This window comes from Asparagus officinalis, chromosome 7 (assembly GCF_001876935.1).
Source record: "Asparagus officinalis chromosome 7, Aspof.V1, whole genome shotgun sequence".
Taxonomy (NCBI): domain Eukaryota; kingdom Viridiplantae; phylum Streptophyta; class Magnoliopsida; order Asparagales; family Asparagaceae; genus Asparagus; species Asparagus officinalis.
In genome coordinates this window covers 19,776,600-19,793,340 of record NC_033800.1, presented here as the reverse complement: position 1 = coordinate 19,793,340, position 16,741 = coordinate 19,776,600, and the positions used below count along the sequence as shown (strand labels likewise).

General features: G+C 35.9%; 1 protein-coding gene across 1 annotated transcript; it reads right to left on the bottom strand.

Annotated features, from left to right (window-relative positions):
- Window positions 359-16,325, bottom strand: LOC109846789 (RING finger and transmembrane domain-containing protein 2). The gene is made up of 9 exons (XM_020416035.1): window positions 16,285-16,325; window positions 9,369-9,880; window positions 7,420-7,496; window positions 6,292-6,460; window positions 4,459-4,547; window positions 3,662-3,826; window positions 3,477-3,554; window positions 1,028-1,131; window positions 359-816 (listed from the first exon to the last, which is right to left on the bottom strand). Exons 1-9 carry the CDS (start codon window positions 16,323-16,325, stop codon window positions 711-713), a joined length of 1,341 nt encoding a protein of 446 aa, XP_020271624.1. The 3' UTR covers window positions 359-710.

Genomic DNA, 16,741 nt, shown 5'->3' with positions numbered 1-16,741 from the left:
GATTGACAGCCCCAAAGAATGAAGCGTCTCATCCTACGTTTCACATCAGTGTCATCCATTTAGCACACAAAAGAAGCTTAATCATAAAAGAGACATAATAAGCCAGACCGCCTGACTAATCCTTCTCCCTTCCACCTCTCTTTTGAATTTTGGACATACAACTGCGCCAAACCGCCCTATGCTACTTTAGCAGAGGTAATTAGCCTGACACCCTGAGCTAGCAAAAGACAATTTGCTGGTCTGAACTTGAAACCATACAATATCGCACGCCATGAGGTCACAAGGCATCTTCTCCCTAGTAGCCAACACATTGTGTTGTGCATTAATCTGATAATTACAAATATACCATGGCAGGCCGTGAACCACATCAAACCCCAGGTGTCACATTTTGCGACATGGAATTTGCTGTTTATATATATATATATATATTTCATAAACTGTTTGTACAGTTCTCTTCTCATCAGTTTGTAAAAAAAATTTATGACCATTGGGCCTATAGATAAAATTACAGGATTATGAACACTCCCTCCCTCCCTCCCTCCTCTTGAGGAACAACTTCCAGCAAAATGCGCGAAGAAACAGGCCATAAATATATCAGTTAAAATACATCATAACCTTAACCACGAGGCGCAGGCCAACAGAGAATCCTCTCAGTTTCATCGCCAGTCTCATCATTTGAGATAACCGGTATATATTGCTGAAAGTAAGAGTTAGAATAACTGGAAGAAGAGACTTGTAGAGCCGTCACCAAAGGACCGGAGGTCAGCTGGCTTAACTAAAGCCCTGCATAATGGGCACGTACGTTCTCTTTCAAACCTGAAAAGTTGGAAAGTATCAGAGCATTAACCTCCTATAATAACTCTTGCTTATGAAAAAAAAAGTTCACAAAATTCTATTAAGCCAAAGCTTTGCTCCATTTTCATACATAAAGGTATAACACTGAAGTCAAAAAGCAATTTCCTCCAAAATTTCAATTGCAACAAACAAAATAGAAGAGAAAAATGTATAAAGTACTGAGATCTCCTACCATTCTGAGACACAGTCTTCACAGAATATATGTTTACAACGTAGCAAGATGGGAGCATGCATCTTCTCCTGGCAGATAGCACACATATCACCAGCTGCAATCACCTGCATCAATTGCAAATGAATGAATTGAAAATATAATAAGATGAAAGATATTTAGTTGAGAAGAAAGAATAAATTGAAGAAAGCTGCAGATTGCACAAATGAAGCATCTTTCTAGTAGAAGGTATACCTATGCAAAGCTGCATATTGAATACATGATTACCAGCATAGAAGCATAACCAAGGTTGTCGAAAATGGAAAGCAAAGGGAAGCAATGAGGCAATGTTCAAGCTTTTTGGGGCTAAAAAGGAAAAAAGCATCAAGGAAAAAAAGGGGCCAAATCCTACTAAAATTTTAAATACGGATAAAAATTCAAAAATACTTAATGAAGCTCAAACCCAAAGAAGAGCACTGGAGCAGTGTATTGAAAGCACTTGAGAGGAGGAGAAAATTAGAAAACAAAGTGAAAACTAAAAGTATACAAGTCATGTCAATGCTAATACAACCAACATCAAGAGAGGCTATATATATTTTAGGTGGCCTAAGAGTTGGACCCAATGCCTGAAGCCTAGGCGCCTAGGCTTTCCTATTTCTATTTTTTTATTACAATAATTGATACTAAATGCTAATGTTATAGAAAACTTAGGCGTTGGACTGGCGCCTAAGCGGATTTCTTTTTTCGTTTTAGTGGTGGTGGAGATTTTGTTGAAGGTTGGAGAAGAATGAGGAGGTGTTCATAGTTGGAAGCTGGAGGTGTTTGGAGGGTGGAGGCTACAACAGAGGGAATCACGATCAATGCCTAAAGGGTGCAGTCTCCATAGGCAAACTATGCTCCCTTAGAAACTCTCAAAGCCTTGGTGAGCAACCTATGTACTGCCTAGACGCTAGGCAGGCGGCCTAGGTAACCTAGGTACTACCTAGGCCGCCTAGGCGGAGGCTTTTTAGAACAATGGAGGGAGCTCAAGATGCATCATTGCGTGGAGAACTTGCTAAAGGCGGAAGATTGCTAGAGACGAGAATGGTTTTGAGGGGTCTAAGATATTTTGGGTTCACATGAAGATGATTTTGCTTGAGGCGGACTTGTCGAGGACGCTTTAGAGATGAGAGAGCTTCGCTTGAATTTGCGGTGAGCTTCGATGGAGAAAAAGAGGTGGATGAGGTGGAGAAAATGATTCTTCACTAGAGAAGAGAACTTGCCGAGGTGGGGAAGGTGGATGGAGGAGGTGGACACGCTACAGGCGAAGAATTTGAGGAGTAGGTGTTTTTAGGTTCAGAACACGGAGGAGATCGGGAAGCGAAGGAGAAAAGGATTTAAGTTTTAAAAGCGGGTTGGAATCAGGCCGGGTACGAAAGGGCTGCTCACCTGCTATTCGTTTTATTTTTCTAAAGCGGTTAATACTAGTGAAAGCGGTAAGCAAAGTGGCCAGGAACTACTTCTGTTTTAAAAACCGCTTAAATGGAGCTTTTTTTCCCACTTTTTTCAACATTGTGCATAATGAAAGTTGCACAACAACAGTCTGCATCTAATGATAGAATCCACGAAATGGGAGAACAGTTAAAGAGGTTGATTTCATATACTGGCCCATACTGTATCCTAAGATTATGTACTGGCCCATACTGTATCCTAAGATTATGTAAAAAATTTCATACTCTAGAGTCGTAATCTTAGGACACCATAGCCATGTATCAGACTTCCGAAATAATGTTAATGACGTTGGTGCAAAACAGAGAAGAGTAGAAGCTACTAAACCTGGTAAAATCAGTTTAGAGGACAGAGTCATCCAGAAAAAAGAGGGATGTACCCAGTGCGGAAAGCTTCTTAATTGTAGGCAAACCAATTATTTAAACAGTATCCATCTGGGGCTCAGCCATATATCCAAACTAATTTGTGTCAAGTCTGGGTCAAGCTAAAAACAATGATGTTGCATATCAGACCTTATAGAAACTTCTTTTCTATTTTACCCAAATTGTCGAATGTGATGAACGCCCCCCTACTAGTCACATCGGTGTGGGGCTCACATGTCATACACTTGCAGCGTAGGAAATTTCCTACGCTGCCAGCTCACCTCCCGTTTTCTCATATATATATATATATAAAATTTATATATATTTCTTCTAAACAAAACATAATATTGAAAAGGCAATCTTTATCGCAATGAAAGGGCTATATAAAATTTTCTATGAACAACAAACTAAGGAATAATCGTGTCAGTATCACCTAAACAAGACGCTAAAAATATAACTATAACAACACATAAAAATCGATAGTTATGTTGAACAAATTTTATGTCAAAACTCAGTGGAGAGAGAGAGAGAGAGAGAAGAGACGAGAGAGAGAGAGAGAGAGAGAGAGAGAGAGAGAGAGAGAGAGAGAGTTAAGGAATCAAAAGGAAAAGTCTGTACTTTACCTGCTCTGTTGTTGCATGTGACCCATAATGCACTTCTTTACGTGACAATTGCTTCAATGCTGCAAAGAATGATTGCACCTGGAAAACACAAGCTTAAGATAAAGATAAATAACTGCAATAATCTATTGCTAGCTCATCTAATTCCAAGTCAGGATATTTTTTGGAAGAGTATTGAAACTATATACCTTCTCAACAACTGAAGTCAGCTTGAAAGTTAGGTACAGGCCAGTAGTTAGAGATGAAAAGAGGCTCCCATATTCCTTGTTAAGGAAGAACCGGTACCAAACTGGCGCTGGCAATAATGCTCGATACAGGAGGAGGAGATATTCCACAAGAGTTAGCATCTGACCCTGGTAACATGGAGAAAATTTAATATACATGCAACATTAGCAACTTCAGAGGAAATGACAAACTAATGTATTCTACTGAATTACAAATAAGCTTTTCTATGACTATGAAGTTCAAAATAAATTCCGATAATTTAGAAACATACAAATCAATACCTTAATTAGTAGACCACACAGTGGAACCTAATAAGCTTTCTTAGGGGCCTTACCAATTATCATCTTTTCAAATGAGAAAACAACAACATGAGGCTACACAAGAAATTTACAGTTACTGACTTTACAAGGGAGCACCACTAATGCATGCACTATCCACAGGTTTCATAACAGGATAAAGCCTCACCAATCCAAAGCAAGGTATGGCATGAGAGCTCATAAACTCTTACAAACGTTATTAGTCAATGAATGTAAACCACTGGGCTTTGACTATCCAACCATGCAGCAATTTAAAATTTCTAGCAGAATATGTTTAATAAACTCATTACAATTAATTTGACCCAAACTCAAAAATGTCACGAGTTCTAGTATTAAGTTATGAAGAAGCAGAAACCCTCAGCATTGACTGTTCCAATCAAATATCTTACATATGTGAAATCTAAAATATGGTGCCTACCAAATTATCTAGATTAGTGCGCTACCTGCTTACGATAGTTCCGGCCCCGGCTATTCTTGTAGTACATCAGTAGCATACACTTGACAACCATTGCTGCCTGGCGAACCATTGTATCTGCACATAGTTATAAATAGTGAGTAATTACTGTAGAATAACCCTATAGTAGATGATAATCTGCAATTTATTAACATAGATGACAAACTGCAGCAGTCTTCTAAACATCGATTATTATGATTGATATATTTGGACTATCTGTTCTCCCATTTCAATAAATATCCTAAAATTAACCTCAACAGCATATTTCCTTCGCTGTTACTTAATATATGTTGTGAGCATTCTCTGCTTAATAATTTTAGGCTATAATTGTGTATAATCTATGGATCATCTACATCAATTCATAACAAATCCAAGTTCTCAAAGGAAATGACTGCATTTGTCTCTTTACTTATATTTGTGTCTTAAGATGAAGTAATGATGATAGAAAATCCTATCATTCAGCCCTGGACTCTTGAAGAGTTGTTCCTTAGTTGCATAAACTCAAACGACACCGCCAATAAGAAGCTGTTGGGTTTGCTGCAAGTGCAATTGCATGCAATTGAAAGTCTGAAACAAACATTTTGTCGGTTATGGTTGTTTGTTTTATTTAAACTAACAATTAGTTGCAAAGACTGGCTGCAACTCCAATTGTAACCAACCCCAAGAGAAGTCCAAGAAGTGTTAACATCCTACAACAAACACTTGAAATTACAACTGCATGCAATAACACTTGTATGCAGCTGGCACTTGTACTGCAATACAATTGCGGCAAACCAAACAACCCCTAAGCATGTAGATCAACCTACCCACTGTCCTCAACGTTGAATGAAGGATAGCCTTGAACAGGACCTTGGAAGCAACTTGAGAATTTTACCACACGCTGACAGCCATTATAAATCTCTGCCGATATTTCACTACTATTTGAGTCATTATTATGTGCCAACTCATTTAACTGCGAACAGGGCTGGATTAGTATGAAACCTGAGTAATTATAGTAGCCTTAAGATGGTTATTACCATTATTCTGCTTTGTTAGATATTTGACTATCACTGTTTACTACATTACTAACTTAAATGCAGTGTATCCCATGTGCATTGGTGTACAAAAGTTACATGCTTTCACTACAGCACGGGAATTCAGTCATCTCAAAGGTCCCTACCACTACACCAAAACTCTGAAGTTTTGATAAGGGTGAAGGTTATGTTCTTATATTCTAATAGAAGCAATGTGCAAATGATCCTCATTTTTATCCCAATGACACTTTAACATGTTAATACAAAATGAAGAATGCACATATATTCATGAATCCAGAGTATCTACGTATAAAGTACCTGCCACACTGCTAACAACTCATAATCTACATGGCAAAGTCAAAATATACATATGCTAGTTGTGCTAAACTAGGAAAAAGAAATGTGATTTTTTTTACGGGTGGGGGTAGGGGAGGGGGTGCAAGATAAGTCAAATATCAACAGAATGAGGGCATAAAATGTTGAGATACCTAAGCTGCCAAAAGAAAAGCTTTTTGCAAAGTAAAATGTGGAGGAGCTTATTTTTTCCTATTGAAGAGAAAGACGAGCTGCCCACATGTAACAATTACGAGTAAAGAGCATAAAGCATAATATCTGTGAAAACAGACAACCAGTTAAAAATCACCACTAAAATAGATGTATAAACCTAAGAGTAGGTTCCTATTTTCAACAAAATAAACACGGTATTCAAAATATCATGGTCTATATCAAGAATACTTCAAGTACAGCTAGTTTAACAAATGATATGAACATACTTAATATGTAAACAAAATTAATAGTTGCATGCATACCATTGACGATGATAATGAATATAGCATGCCAAAATGGCGGTATGTCCTTAGGAGGAAGAAGTACAAGTGGATAGAAAAGGTCATCATTCCTGTACCACCAGTAAACTCCAAAAACGTGGATCATGAAAATAAGTGTAATCCCGACTAGAAAAGAAATTTTTCGCTCTCCCTGCAAAACAGAATAATCAACCATCAAAGAACAAGTAAGAAAGCGCAAATTGCACCTTGTTACCCTAGTGTATCAGCTGCACTCCATATTTTATTGTTACTACAAGCAGAAAAGCACAGTAGTTTCTTCTTTTTTTCTTCCCAGAAAAAGCAACAATGGGTTTTCCCCTTTTCCAGAAAAAGCACTAGCAAATTGCAACATGGTAAGGCATGGAAATTCCCTAATGTTCCAACTTCATAGCAAACCCTAGATTTCAAACCCTAGTTTCTGGAGAAAAACCCAAATCATAGAGATTTCACTAAAAATTTCTCCTGAAAAAATGGTTTTGGAAAGTCTACAATTTATTATATTAAGTCTATTTATGATGTCATCAAAGTTTCTCCAAGTTTCTCTGAGAAAGATCTAAGTAAAATTTTGAAACTCCTTCCAAAAATGTCTTCAAAATTTATCTGGGGTAAAATTTTCTGGGGTTAAAATTCTTCAAGAGGAGGCCATGGAAGAAGAATGACTAATTAATCAGTTTATGTGCATCACTCCAGGAAAACTATAGAATTCATTAAAAGAAACTTATAGAAGACTCAAAGGTTTTAGTTTCTAAAGGATTGATTATAGGCATTCACAAGCTGTTCAACTTTGACTATGTTCTTGATATGTTTTTAGACTTAAGAAGCATATGATATTGCTAGACGAAAATTGAATTACTATTAATTAAACTAAAACTATCAAGCGTTGTTAAGAAGTAGGGCCTGCAATCCATTGGGTAACAGCACACATCTGAAATTTATACGCACTGTGAGATCCAAAGGTTTGGCATTTAGGTCTAGGCAATTGAGTGAAAAATGTAACATGAAAAAATCGCCGAGATGAATAATTAACAGATGAGTGAATATACATGCAAAAGTAATAAGCATGCCACTTTGCTAAGTACATAACTAGACATAGAGGAAAGTTAGCTAAACCTTCAAAGCAGTTTGTTTCCGCAGTATATCATTTGACTTGAACATTACTGCTGCAATCCAGATGGTGGCAAAGAAACCTGTAATTCCTTCCACAAGGCCAGATTCATATTAACATAAAAGGAATAGAAACAAAATGAAATAATGTGATAAGAATATCATGAAAACCTGCTGCCTACCCCACTTTAAAGAGGAAAGGGCTTACATATAAATTATAACGAGACATAAGATTTGTCATAAGAACCACTCTAATAAAAAGCACAGACAAGGAGACCTATTGGAAATCTCCATTATGTTCTGCTCCCCGTATATTAATAAAAAAATATGCATGTATGTAATGGGAAAAAGAACAACTGTGCCAACTAAATGTTAACAAATGGGAATAGCATAGATAATACCATGTACAATACAAATAATGTTAGAGAATGCAAGAAAAATGGAAGCAGTAGATGGGTGAATCCCTAGGCACTCACAGCCTTTCATTGATCAAAGAAGGAAGTATATGCAATGTTTCTAAGAAATATACATGCAACAAGATATACAAGTTAAGTGATTTACACGTCATCTAAGTACAATAAGCTTATGAGTGGGCATAAGGTCAAAAATATGAACTGAATAGCCAGTCCAAAATAAATTGAGCCCCTACTATATTTATTATATTTGTTGAGGCATTAGTTGCCGCAACATGAAGAAAACAGTCTTCTAAGTGAAAAAAAAAAAAGATTATGAATGGGCATAGGTCAAATATATGAACTACATAGCTGGTTCAAAACAAATTGAGCCCCTACTACATTAAATCCATTGTTGTTTTAATTTTTGAGGTTTTAGTAGCCACAATACGAAGAACATAATTTGACCATATGGTCCATGTCCATAATCTACAGAACGCACTCCTGCCGTTCTACGCCTTATATTACCTCTACGTATATACTTTCCATTAATGACAACATTAATAAGGAATAAACTATTTACAAATTATCTCAATTTCTAAGAAACTGCGGCTATTGTACCCCAAAGGTTGCAGTTATTAAAAAGACACCTTATTGGACCACCAAGATGGTCATTAAGTCTATGGATGCATCTAGCGGTGAAAGGGCTCTAGTAGGAATCATAAGTTGCAAACTTGCAATGGATAAGCTTGTACAGAATGGAAGATGAACTACTAAAAGCTAAGTAGATCACTATTACTTGATCCACACCCACACATAGTAGAGACCAGTCAAGCCAGGCTCCACTCATAAACCTACTTAATACCTTTCATTGCCCCATTGGACTCTTCTCAACTCACTGCACATTTCTATTTTTCTTTCAGGGTCAACAAAGGTGAGACTCATTGATCATTACACCATTTATGATCTTTAATAAATATTATTATGATGATTAAAAGTAGACGCCCATCCTAGTACATGTACTCACCCTGATATTAATATCTACTGCTATTTCTAATGGCAATACCACATGCTAGTCTTACATTTGAGAATTGAGATTACTTTTTTGTGGTAATGATGTCACAATAAGTAGCATGATATGCAGAGGGTGCTTTTGTTATGATAGCGCAAAGACACCGCTTTTTAGCAAAAACACACCCACTGGCTAACTAAAATACAAGGGGTAAACTAGAAAACTAGAATAATAAAACAAATACAAGCATGTCAATAGATAAAGTTCCTAGCTTTCTACTTCTAGTGAGCATCAACAGTGGTTGCAGCAAGTCATGCTACTCATGAAAACTCCGAAATAGAATGAGAATGATTAACAAGAGTGCAGTACTTGAATTCAAAAGATCACCTTATAAAATTAATCGGAACAGTCTAAACATAAGGAGTCTATGTATCAAAATGTACATACAATTTTCAATCAGTTTCAATATATCCACACTTATTATGATAAATTTACTCTTCATCAACCAAATTCGTAAATTTACATCATAAAACAAACCAAGAATACAGTACCTTGCAAATGCTGCCGAATGAAAACCACCAACAACAACAAGGAAAATGGCAAAATCTGCTCGATCCACCTTGCCACCTGCTGTATATCATACCTCTGATACGACGAATCCCTCCCATTCCCTCCCCCAACATTCCCTTCCCCCTCCAAATTACTCCCGCTCCCCGAAGCGGAATTCGACGAATTCAAAGGACTAACTTCCCCATCCCCACCCTCCCTCTCACTCTCCCTAGCCAAATCCTCGCCCTCAGACCTCAATGGACTCAACGAGTTCGCTTCCCCCGGAAAAGCCCTAACACTTTCATGATCGCCGGCGCCGATGATCCGTATCGCGACCTCGCCGTCGCTGGGGGCGGCGGGGGGCGCGGAGGTCAAGGGCTCCGTCTCCTGATGGCTCGATTGAGGGTTTCGTAAGATTCCAGAGTATTCTAATAGAGCAGATAGAGGGGCTTGGATGAAATTGGAGGCGGAGAACTGGACTCCGTACCTTCTAGAGGCGCCGCCGACGGTTACTCTGTTCCATATGGGGGTGAATTTGGTGGGGGATCGGAACCCTAACCCTAAAGATCGAGATTTTTGGTCTCTTTTTTGTTTTTGGTTTTGGGTTATTTTCTCTCTCTGACGCTGTTGGTTGATTTTGACGCTCGCTTTCTCACTCTCTCCCCCCCTCGCACATCAATGAAGAGAGAGAGAGAGAGAGAGAGAGAGAAGGCGACAGGGGGCCGGTTAAGAAATTTAGGACGAAGATACGGTTAAATTATGACAGAAATTTTGCTAAAAACCACCTGTCTGATTTCTGCTTTGCAATAGGATTTTCCGGGATTTTTGCTAGATGCTACCTGTGTTATTTTTATTTTGCATTTCCGATAGGGTCATTTCTGCTTTGATACTCTAAACTTTATATCTTCCAGCCCCCAAAAGCTAAGGAAACGTGCTTCCCACCCCCAAGACTTTATCAACGAGTGTTTTACCCCTAAAAATAAAGATTCTGTTCTCTAAGCCCCAAAACACAAAACCCAAGATATTAAAATATGTGAAGACCATAATACCATTCTCTCTCTCTTTCTTTTTTTTATTAAAATATGATGAGCATTATTTTATTATTTTTGTTTTCTCTCTCTCTTTATCATGAAGTATTGATATGATAGTTGAAATGATTGATGAAGATTATTTTATTATTTTCGTTTTTTATTATTTTGGTTGTTTGTATTAGGAGATTGTTAAAGTTACGGGTTAATTGTTAAGGTTACGAATTAATTGTTAATGTTACGGGTCAATTGTTAAGGTTACGAATCCTCTCTCTCTCTCTCATGATGTTTCTTTGATGATATTGAAATGATTAAAGAGGATTATTATTTTATTATTTTCGTTTTTTATTCTTTTTGTATTTTTAGAATATTTGTTGTTAAGGATAATGGTTGGTTGTAAATGTTATGCATTGATTGTTAATGTTAAGGGTTTTTTGTTAAGGTTATGGGTTTATTGTGTAGGTTACGGATTTGTTGTTAAGGTTAAGGGTTTGTTGTTAAGGTTATGAGTTTATTGTGTAGGTTACGAATTTGTTGTTAAGGTTACGGGCTTAATTGTTAAGGTTACAGGTTTAATTGTTAAGGTTACGGGTTTAATTGTTAAGGTTGCGGTTTATTAATTGTTAAGGTTACGGTTTAATTGTTAAGGTTACGGGTTTAATTGTTAAGGTTACGGTTTTAATTGTTAAGATTACGGGTTTAATTATTACGGTTACGATTTTAATTGTTAAGGTTACGGGTCAATTGTTAAGGTTATGGATCCCTTCTCTCTCTCCATCATAACATTAACAATTAAACCCGTAACCTTAACAATTAAACCGTAACATTAACAATTAAACCGGTAACCTTAACAATTAAACCGTAACATTAACAATTAAACCGGTAACCTTAACAATTAAACCCATAACCTTAACAATTAAACCGTAACATTAACAATTAAACCGTAACCTTAACAATTAAACCCGTAACCTTAACAATTAAAACCGTAACCGTAATAATTAAACCCGTAACATTAACAATTAAAATCGTAACCTTAACAATTAAACCCGTAACCTTAACAATTAAACCCGTAACCTTAACAATTAAACCGTAACCTTAACAATTAATAAACCGTAACCTTAACAATTAAACCCGTAACCTTAACAATTAAACACGTAACCTTAACAATTAAACCCGTAACCTTAACAATTAAGCCCGTATAACTTTAACAACAAATCCGTAACCTACACAACAAACCCATAACCTTAACAACAAACCCTTAACCTTAACAACCAACCCGTAACCTTAACAATCAATGCATAACCTTTACAACCAACCATTATTCTTAACAACGAATATTCTAAAAATACAAAAAGAATAAAAAACGATAATAATAAAATAATAATCATCTTTAATCATTTCAATATCATCAAAGAAACATCATGATAGAGAGAGAGAGAGAAAGAGAGAGATGATTCATAACTTTAACAATTGACGCGTAACATTAACAATTAATTCGTAACATTAACAATTAACCCATAACTTTAACAATCTTCCAATACAAACAACCAAAATAATAAAAAACAAAAATAATTAAATAATCCTCATCAATCATTTCAACTATCATCTCACTACTTCATGATAAAGAGAGAGAGAAAACAAAAATAATAAAATAATCCCCATCATATTTTAATAAAAAAAGAAAGAGAGAGAGAGAGAGGATATAGTCTTCACATAAATTAACCCGTAACTTTAACAATCTCCCAATACAAACAACCAAAATAATAAAAAACAAAAATAATAAAATAATCATCATCAATCATTTCAACTATCATCTCAATACTTCATGATAAAGAGAGAGAGAAAACGAAAATAATAAAATAATCCTCATCATATTTTAATAAAAAAAGAAAGAGAGAGAGAAGGGTATTATAGTCTTCACATATTTTAATATCTTGGGTTTTGTGTTTTGGGGACTCAGAGAACAGAATCTTTATTTTTGGGGGTAAAACACCCGTTGACAAAGTCTTGGGTAGGGCTGTCCAAAATACCCGTCGGCCCGGGCCCGGCCCGGGCCACCACAACGGTCAGATTTTGTCATTTGACCGTTTTGCCCCCCAAAACGGTCAAAAAACGGCTATTTTGTGAGGTTATTTTGGTCATTTGCCTAGGGGGCTGGTTCTATAAATAGAAGGGGGGTTTTATTTGTTTTCTTCACACCAAAAACTCATCTCTTCTCTCTTATACTCTTATACTCTCTCTTATACTCTTATACTCTCTTATTTATACTTTCTAATCCTTTCATCAAATGGCTTCCGGATCTGATTATGAAGAGCAAAACCTATCTCCCGATCCTAAAATGAGTCCTCCTACTATGAGTCCTCCTACTGGGTCTACTCCTACCGAAGTTAATCCTGAATCCGATGGCGACGAATCTGCACCAAGAGCTCCTAAAAGGTCAAGATCAGATGTGTGGAATTTTTACGAGAAGATCGACGTCACCAAGGATGAACACGGTAGGATCCTCACCCAGAAGGCTAAGTGTGCATTGTACGGTAAGATTTTTCAAGCTCATCATAAGAGCGGCACCAACCACCTCAAACGCCATTTAGATAAACACAATAAAGGCCAGACTCCTCAAGGTGATATCCGACAATCTATGATTTTTCAATCCTCCTCTTCTGGTAGTCTCGGTAGTTGGAACTATGACGCTGCCAGAGCCAGGAAATGCGTAATCAGGTTTATCATTCTTAAAAACCTTCCTTTTAAATTAGTAGAAGATGATGAATTTGAAGATATGTTTAGAGATGGTTTTTATCCTACATTTAAAAAAAATTCTCGTCAAACCTGTCAACGTGATATTTTAAAATATTATCAGGAGGAACAAGAAAAAATAATTTCTTATTTTAAAAATTTAAACTGTAAATTTTCTTTAACTTCTGATATTTGGACATCTAGAGCACAAACTGGATATTTATGTATCACAGCACACTGGATTGATGAAAATTGGCAAATGTTTAAAAGAGTTGTTTCTTTTATTGCAATAGAAGAGTCACATATTGGTGCTAATGTTGCAAATTTAATAATTGAAGAACTTATGAAATTAGAAATTTCAGAAAGAATATTTTCTCTTTCACTAGATAATGCAAGTAATAACAATGTAGCTGTTGATTTTATCAGATCATTTTTATCATTGCCATGTCATGGTGATCTTTTTCATATTAGGTGCATCTGTCATATTTTAAATTTAATTGTTCAAAGTGCATTTACTGAAATTAAACCCATGATAGAAAAGGTTAGAACAGTTGCTTACATGCATAGTGCTTCTGAACAAAGACTTAAAAGATGGAAACAATTTTGTAAAAGAAAAAATGTAAAGCCTAGACTAATTCCAAAAGATGTTGACCATAGGTGGAATTCCACATATGCAATGTTAAGTGTAGCAATAGAATATAAAGACATTATAACTGATTTTATAAACTATTATGCTTCTAGTTCTAGTTCTGGTAGCACTTATGGAATAACTGAAGATGAATGGACAGTTATATGTAATTTAAATGAAATGTTACAAGTTTTTTATGATGCTACCATGTTATTATCTGGCTGTTATTATCCAACCATTACTTTAGCTGCTTTACAAATTTTAAATATTCAAAAAATTTTTGATAAATATCGTTTGGATGCTACTTTTGGACCTATGGTTTTTGAAATGGAGAGCAAATTTAATAAGTATTTTAGGCCTATTCCTCATATTTTTGGTTTGGGGGTTCTTATTGATCCATGCTTGAAGGATATTGGCCTTCGAAGTTTGTTACAGTCATTGTATGGTGGACAGGTTATAGACTTAGATGATGGAACCACCCTGAATGCTACTACTCATCATTTACTTATTAGAAATTATTTTCAAACTTTATATGATGAGTATGCAGCTAGACATGGTGTAGCTGCACAACAGTCTGCAGCTTCGGTTTCTTCGAGCTCATCCCGAGCCCGAGGTAAAAGTGTAAGTTTTGATAGGTATGCAATGGTAGCCGAGCTAACTGGTGGATCTGGACTTGGATCGTCATCATCGGAGGTTTCTGAAATAGATGAATATTTTTCTGCTTCTTTAGTTAGATGTCAAGGAAATGCTTTAGATATTTTGCAATGGTGGAAAGTATATGGATCAGTTTCATATCCTATACTTTCCACCATGGTTCGTGACTTACTAACAGTGCAGGTTTCGACGGTAGCTTCGGAATCCGCCTTCAGCACAGCAGGTCGTTTGATCGACGATCACAGGACATGCTTGGATCCATATACTGTACAAGCGGTGATGTGCCTACAAGATTGGTGGAGGTACGAGAAGCGAACGCAAGGCATCGATCGGATGGCTGGAATTGAAGATAAATTTGAAGAATTGGGACTAGCAGATAGATATAAAGAATAGATTGTAGTTTTTATATCTTAGCTTACAATTTGTAAAGAATTATTTTGGAAATAATTGCAAATGATAGTGATATAGGTGAGTAGGTGCCAACCTAGTTGGGATTTACTTATCTATTGTGATGCGATTAATTCCAAAATAAATTTGTACTTGTAATTTGTAACTGATTTATCAATTATTAATAAAGAATATGTTTTTATCATTTCTTATTTGTAATTTATGTCATTTTAAGTAATTAATAAAATTATTGTTTTTATTATTTTTCTTATTTTTTTTATAATTTAAAATTTAAATAAAATTGAAAAATTTTGGGAAAAAATTAAAAAAAAAATCGGCCGGGCCAGCCCGGAACCCGGTCCGGTCGAGCCCGGGCCCGGACCCGGCCCGGGTCCCGGTTTTGCCCTTAATAAAATTATTGTTTTTATTATTTTTCTTATTTTTTTTATAATTTAAAATTTAAATAAAATTGAAAAATTTTGGGAAAAAATTAAAAAAAAAATCGGCCGGGCCAGCCCGGAACCCGGTCCGGTCGAGCCCGGGCCCGGACCCGGCCCGGGTCCCGGTTTTGCCCGGCTCGGGCCCGGATTTTCGGGCCGGGCCGGCCCGGCCCGGATGGACAGGCCTAGTCTTAGGGATAGGAAGCATGTTTCCTTAGCTTTTGGGGGCTGGAAGCATTTTTCCCTTTTTAATTTTGATGCTCCAAACGTTTTTATTTGACTTTAAGGCCCCAAAGTTTACATCTGTTTTTTAACTCTTTTCGATGCAATGATACCCCATAGTTTACATATTTTACATATTTTTTTCAATTTTGATACCACGAAGTTACATATTTTTTACCTTTGGTACTCCAAACTTTGGTTTTCAAATTGCCAAAAATAAAATTTTAGGTCTGTAAGAGCAATATTACAAGTCTATAGTGTAGTCAATCATACTCCCTTTAAAAGCACGAGTTCGGAAAATCTTTTTTAGACAAATATACCCCTTTATAGTTTGAACTACATTATCTATAATCAAATTCTAATTTTCAATGATCAATATTACCCTTCATTATTTTGAATATTTTATTTATATCTTAATCTATCCTAATCATAATCATATCTTATCCTAATCCTATGTGAACCATGTTTAGCTTAACAATTTAAAAAAACTAATATTAATAAAATATATAAAACATAAAAATGATATTAGTTTGTTAAGATAAAGAAATTACAAGTAGATAACATATTATAATACATGAAGTATTAAAAAAACCATAAAAAGTTTTAAAATTGCAGAAAAGACCCTGAAAAGTTCAAAATTATAAAAATCATCCCAATGTCTCAAAACTTAAAATAAAAAATATGAAATTAAAAAATTAACATAAGTTTGCAAAGAATTTAAAATTTACAGTTAACACCTCAATGTCTCAAAAATTATAAAAACACCCGGGACCGCCCTAATCTTGTCGACGTGGAGGTCTTCAATGACTCGATCCCTCTCATCGACCTCCATGGCCTCCTCGGATCAGACCGGAGCAAGGTCGCCATGGATATAGGCTTGGCTTGCCAAAATGATGGCATCTTTCAGGTTATCTTCGCGCGTATTAAAATGAGTTGAGGTGTGACAAGTACTGCTACTGAAATTAAGAAAAAAGTATATATTAGGCCAGCACTTAGAAGTATTAACCAGCTAAATTTTGTAAGAAATTAATTAGTCATAAAAGAGATTTGTTTTTCATTTACCCAAAAAGAAAAGGCTTCTTAAGATTAGTAAGGTAGTTGAGGAGTTCCGTTTGAGTACTGCGTGGAAAGGTTGGGAAACTAAGTAGCTCTTTTCATGGGAAAATATTTTTTCTTATGACTATTAGAAGTTATAGACAAGATATATATATATATATATATATAGGGAGAGGTTCTAATAAAAACCTCCGTAGCCTAAAAACTAAAAACCTCCTTCATCCAAT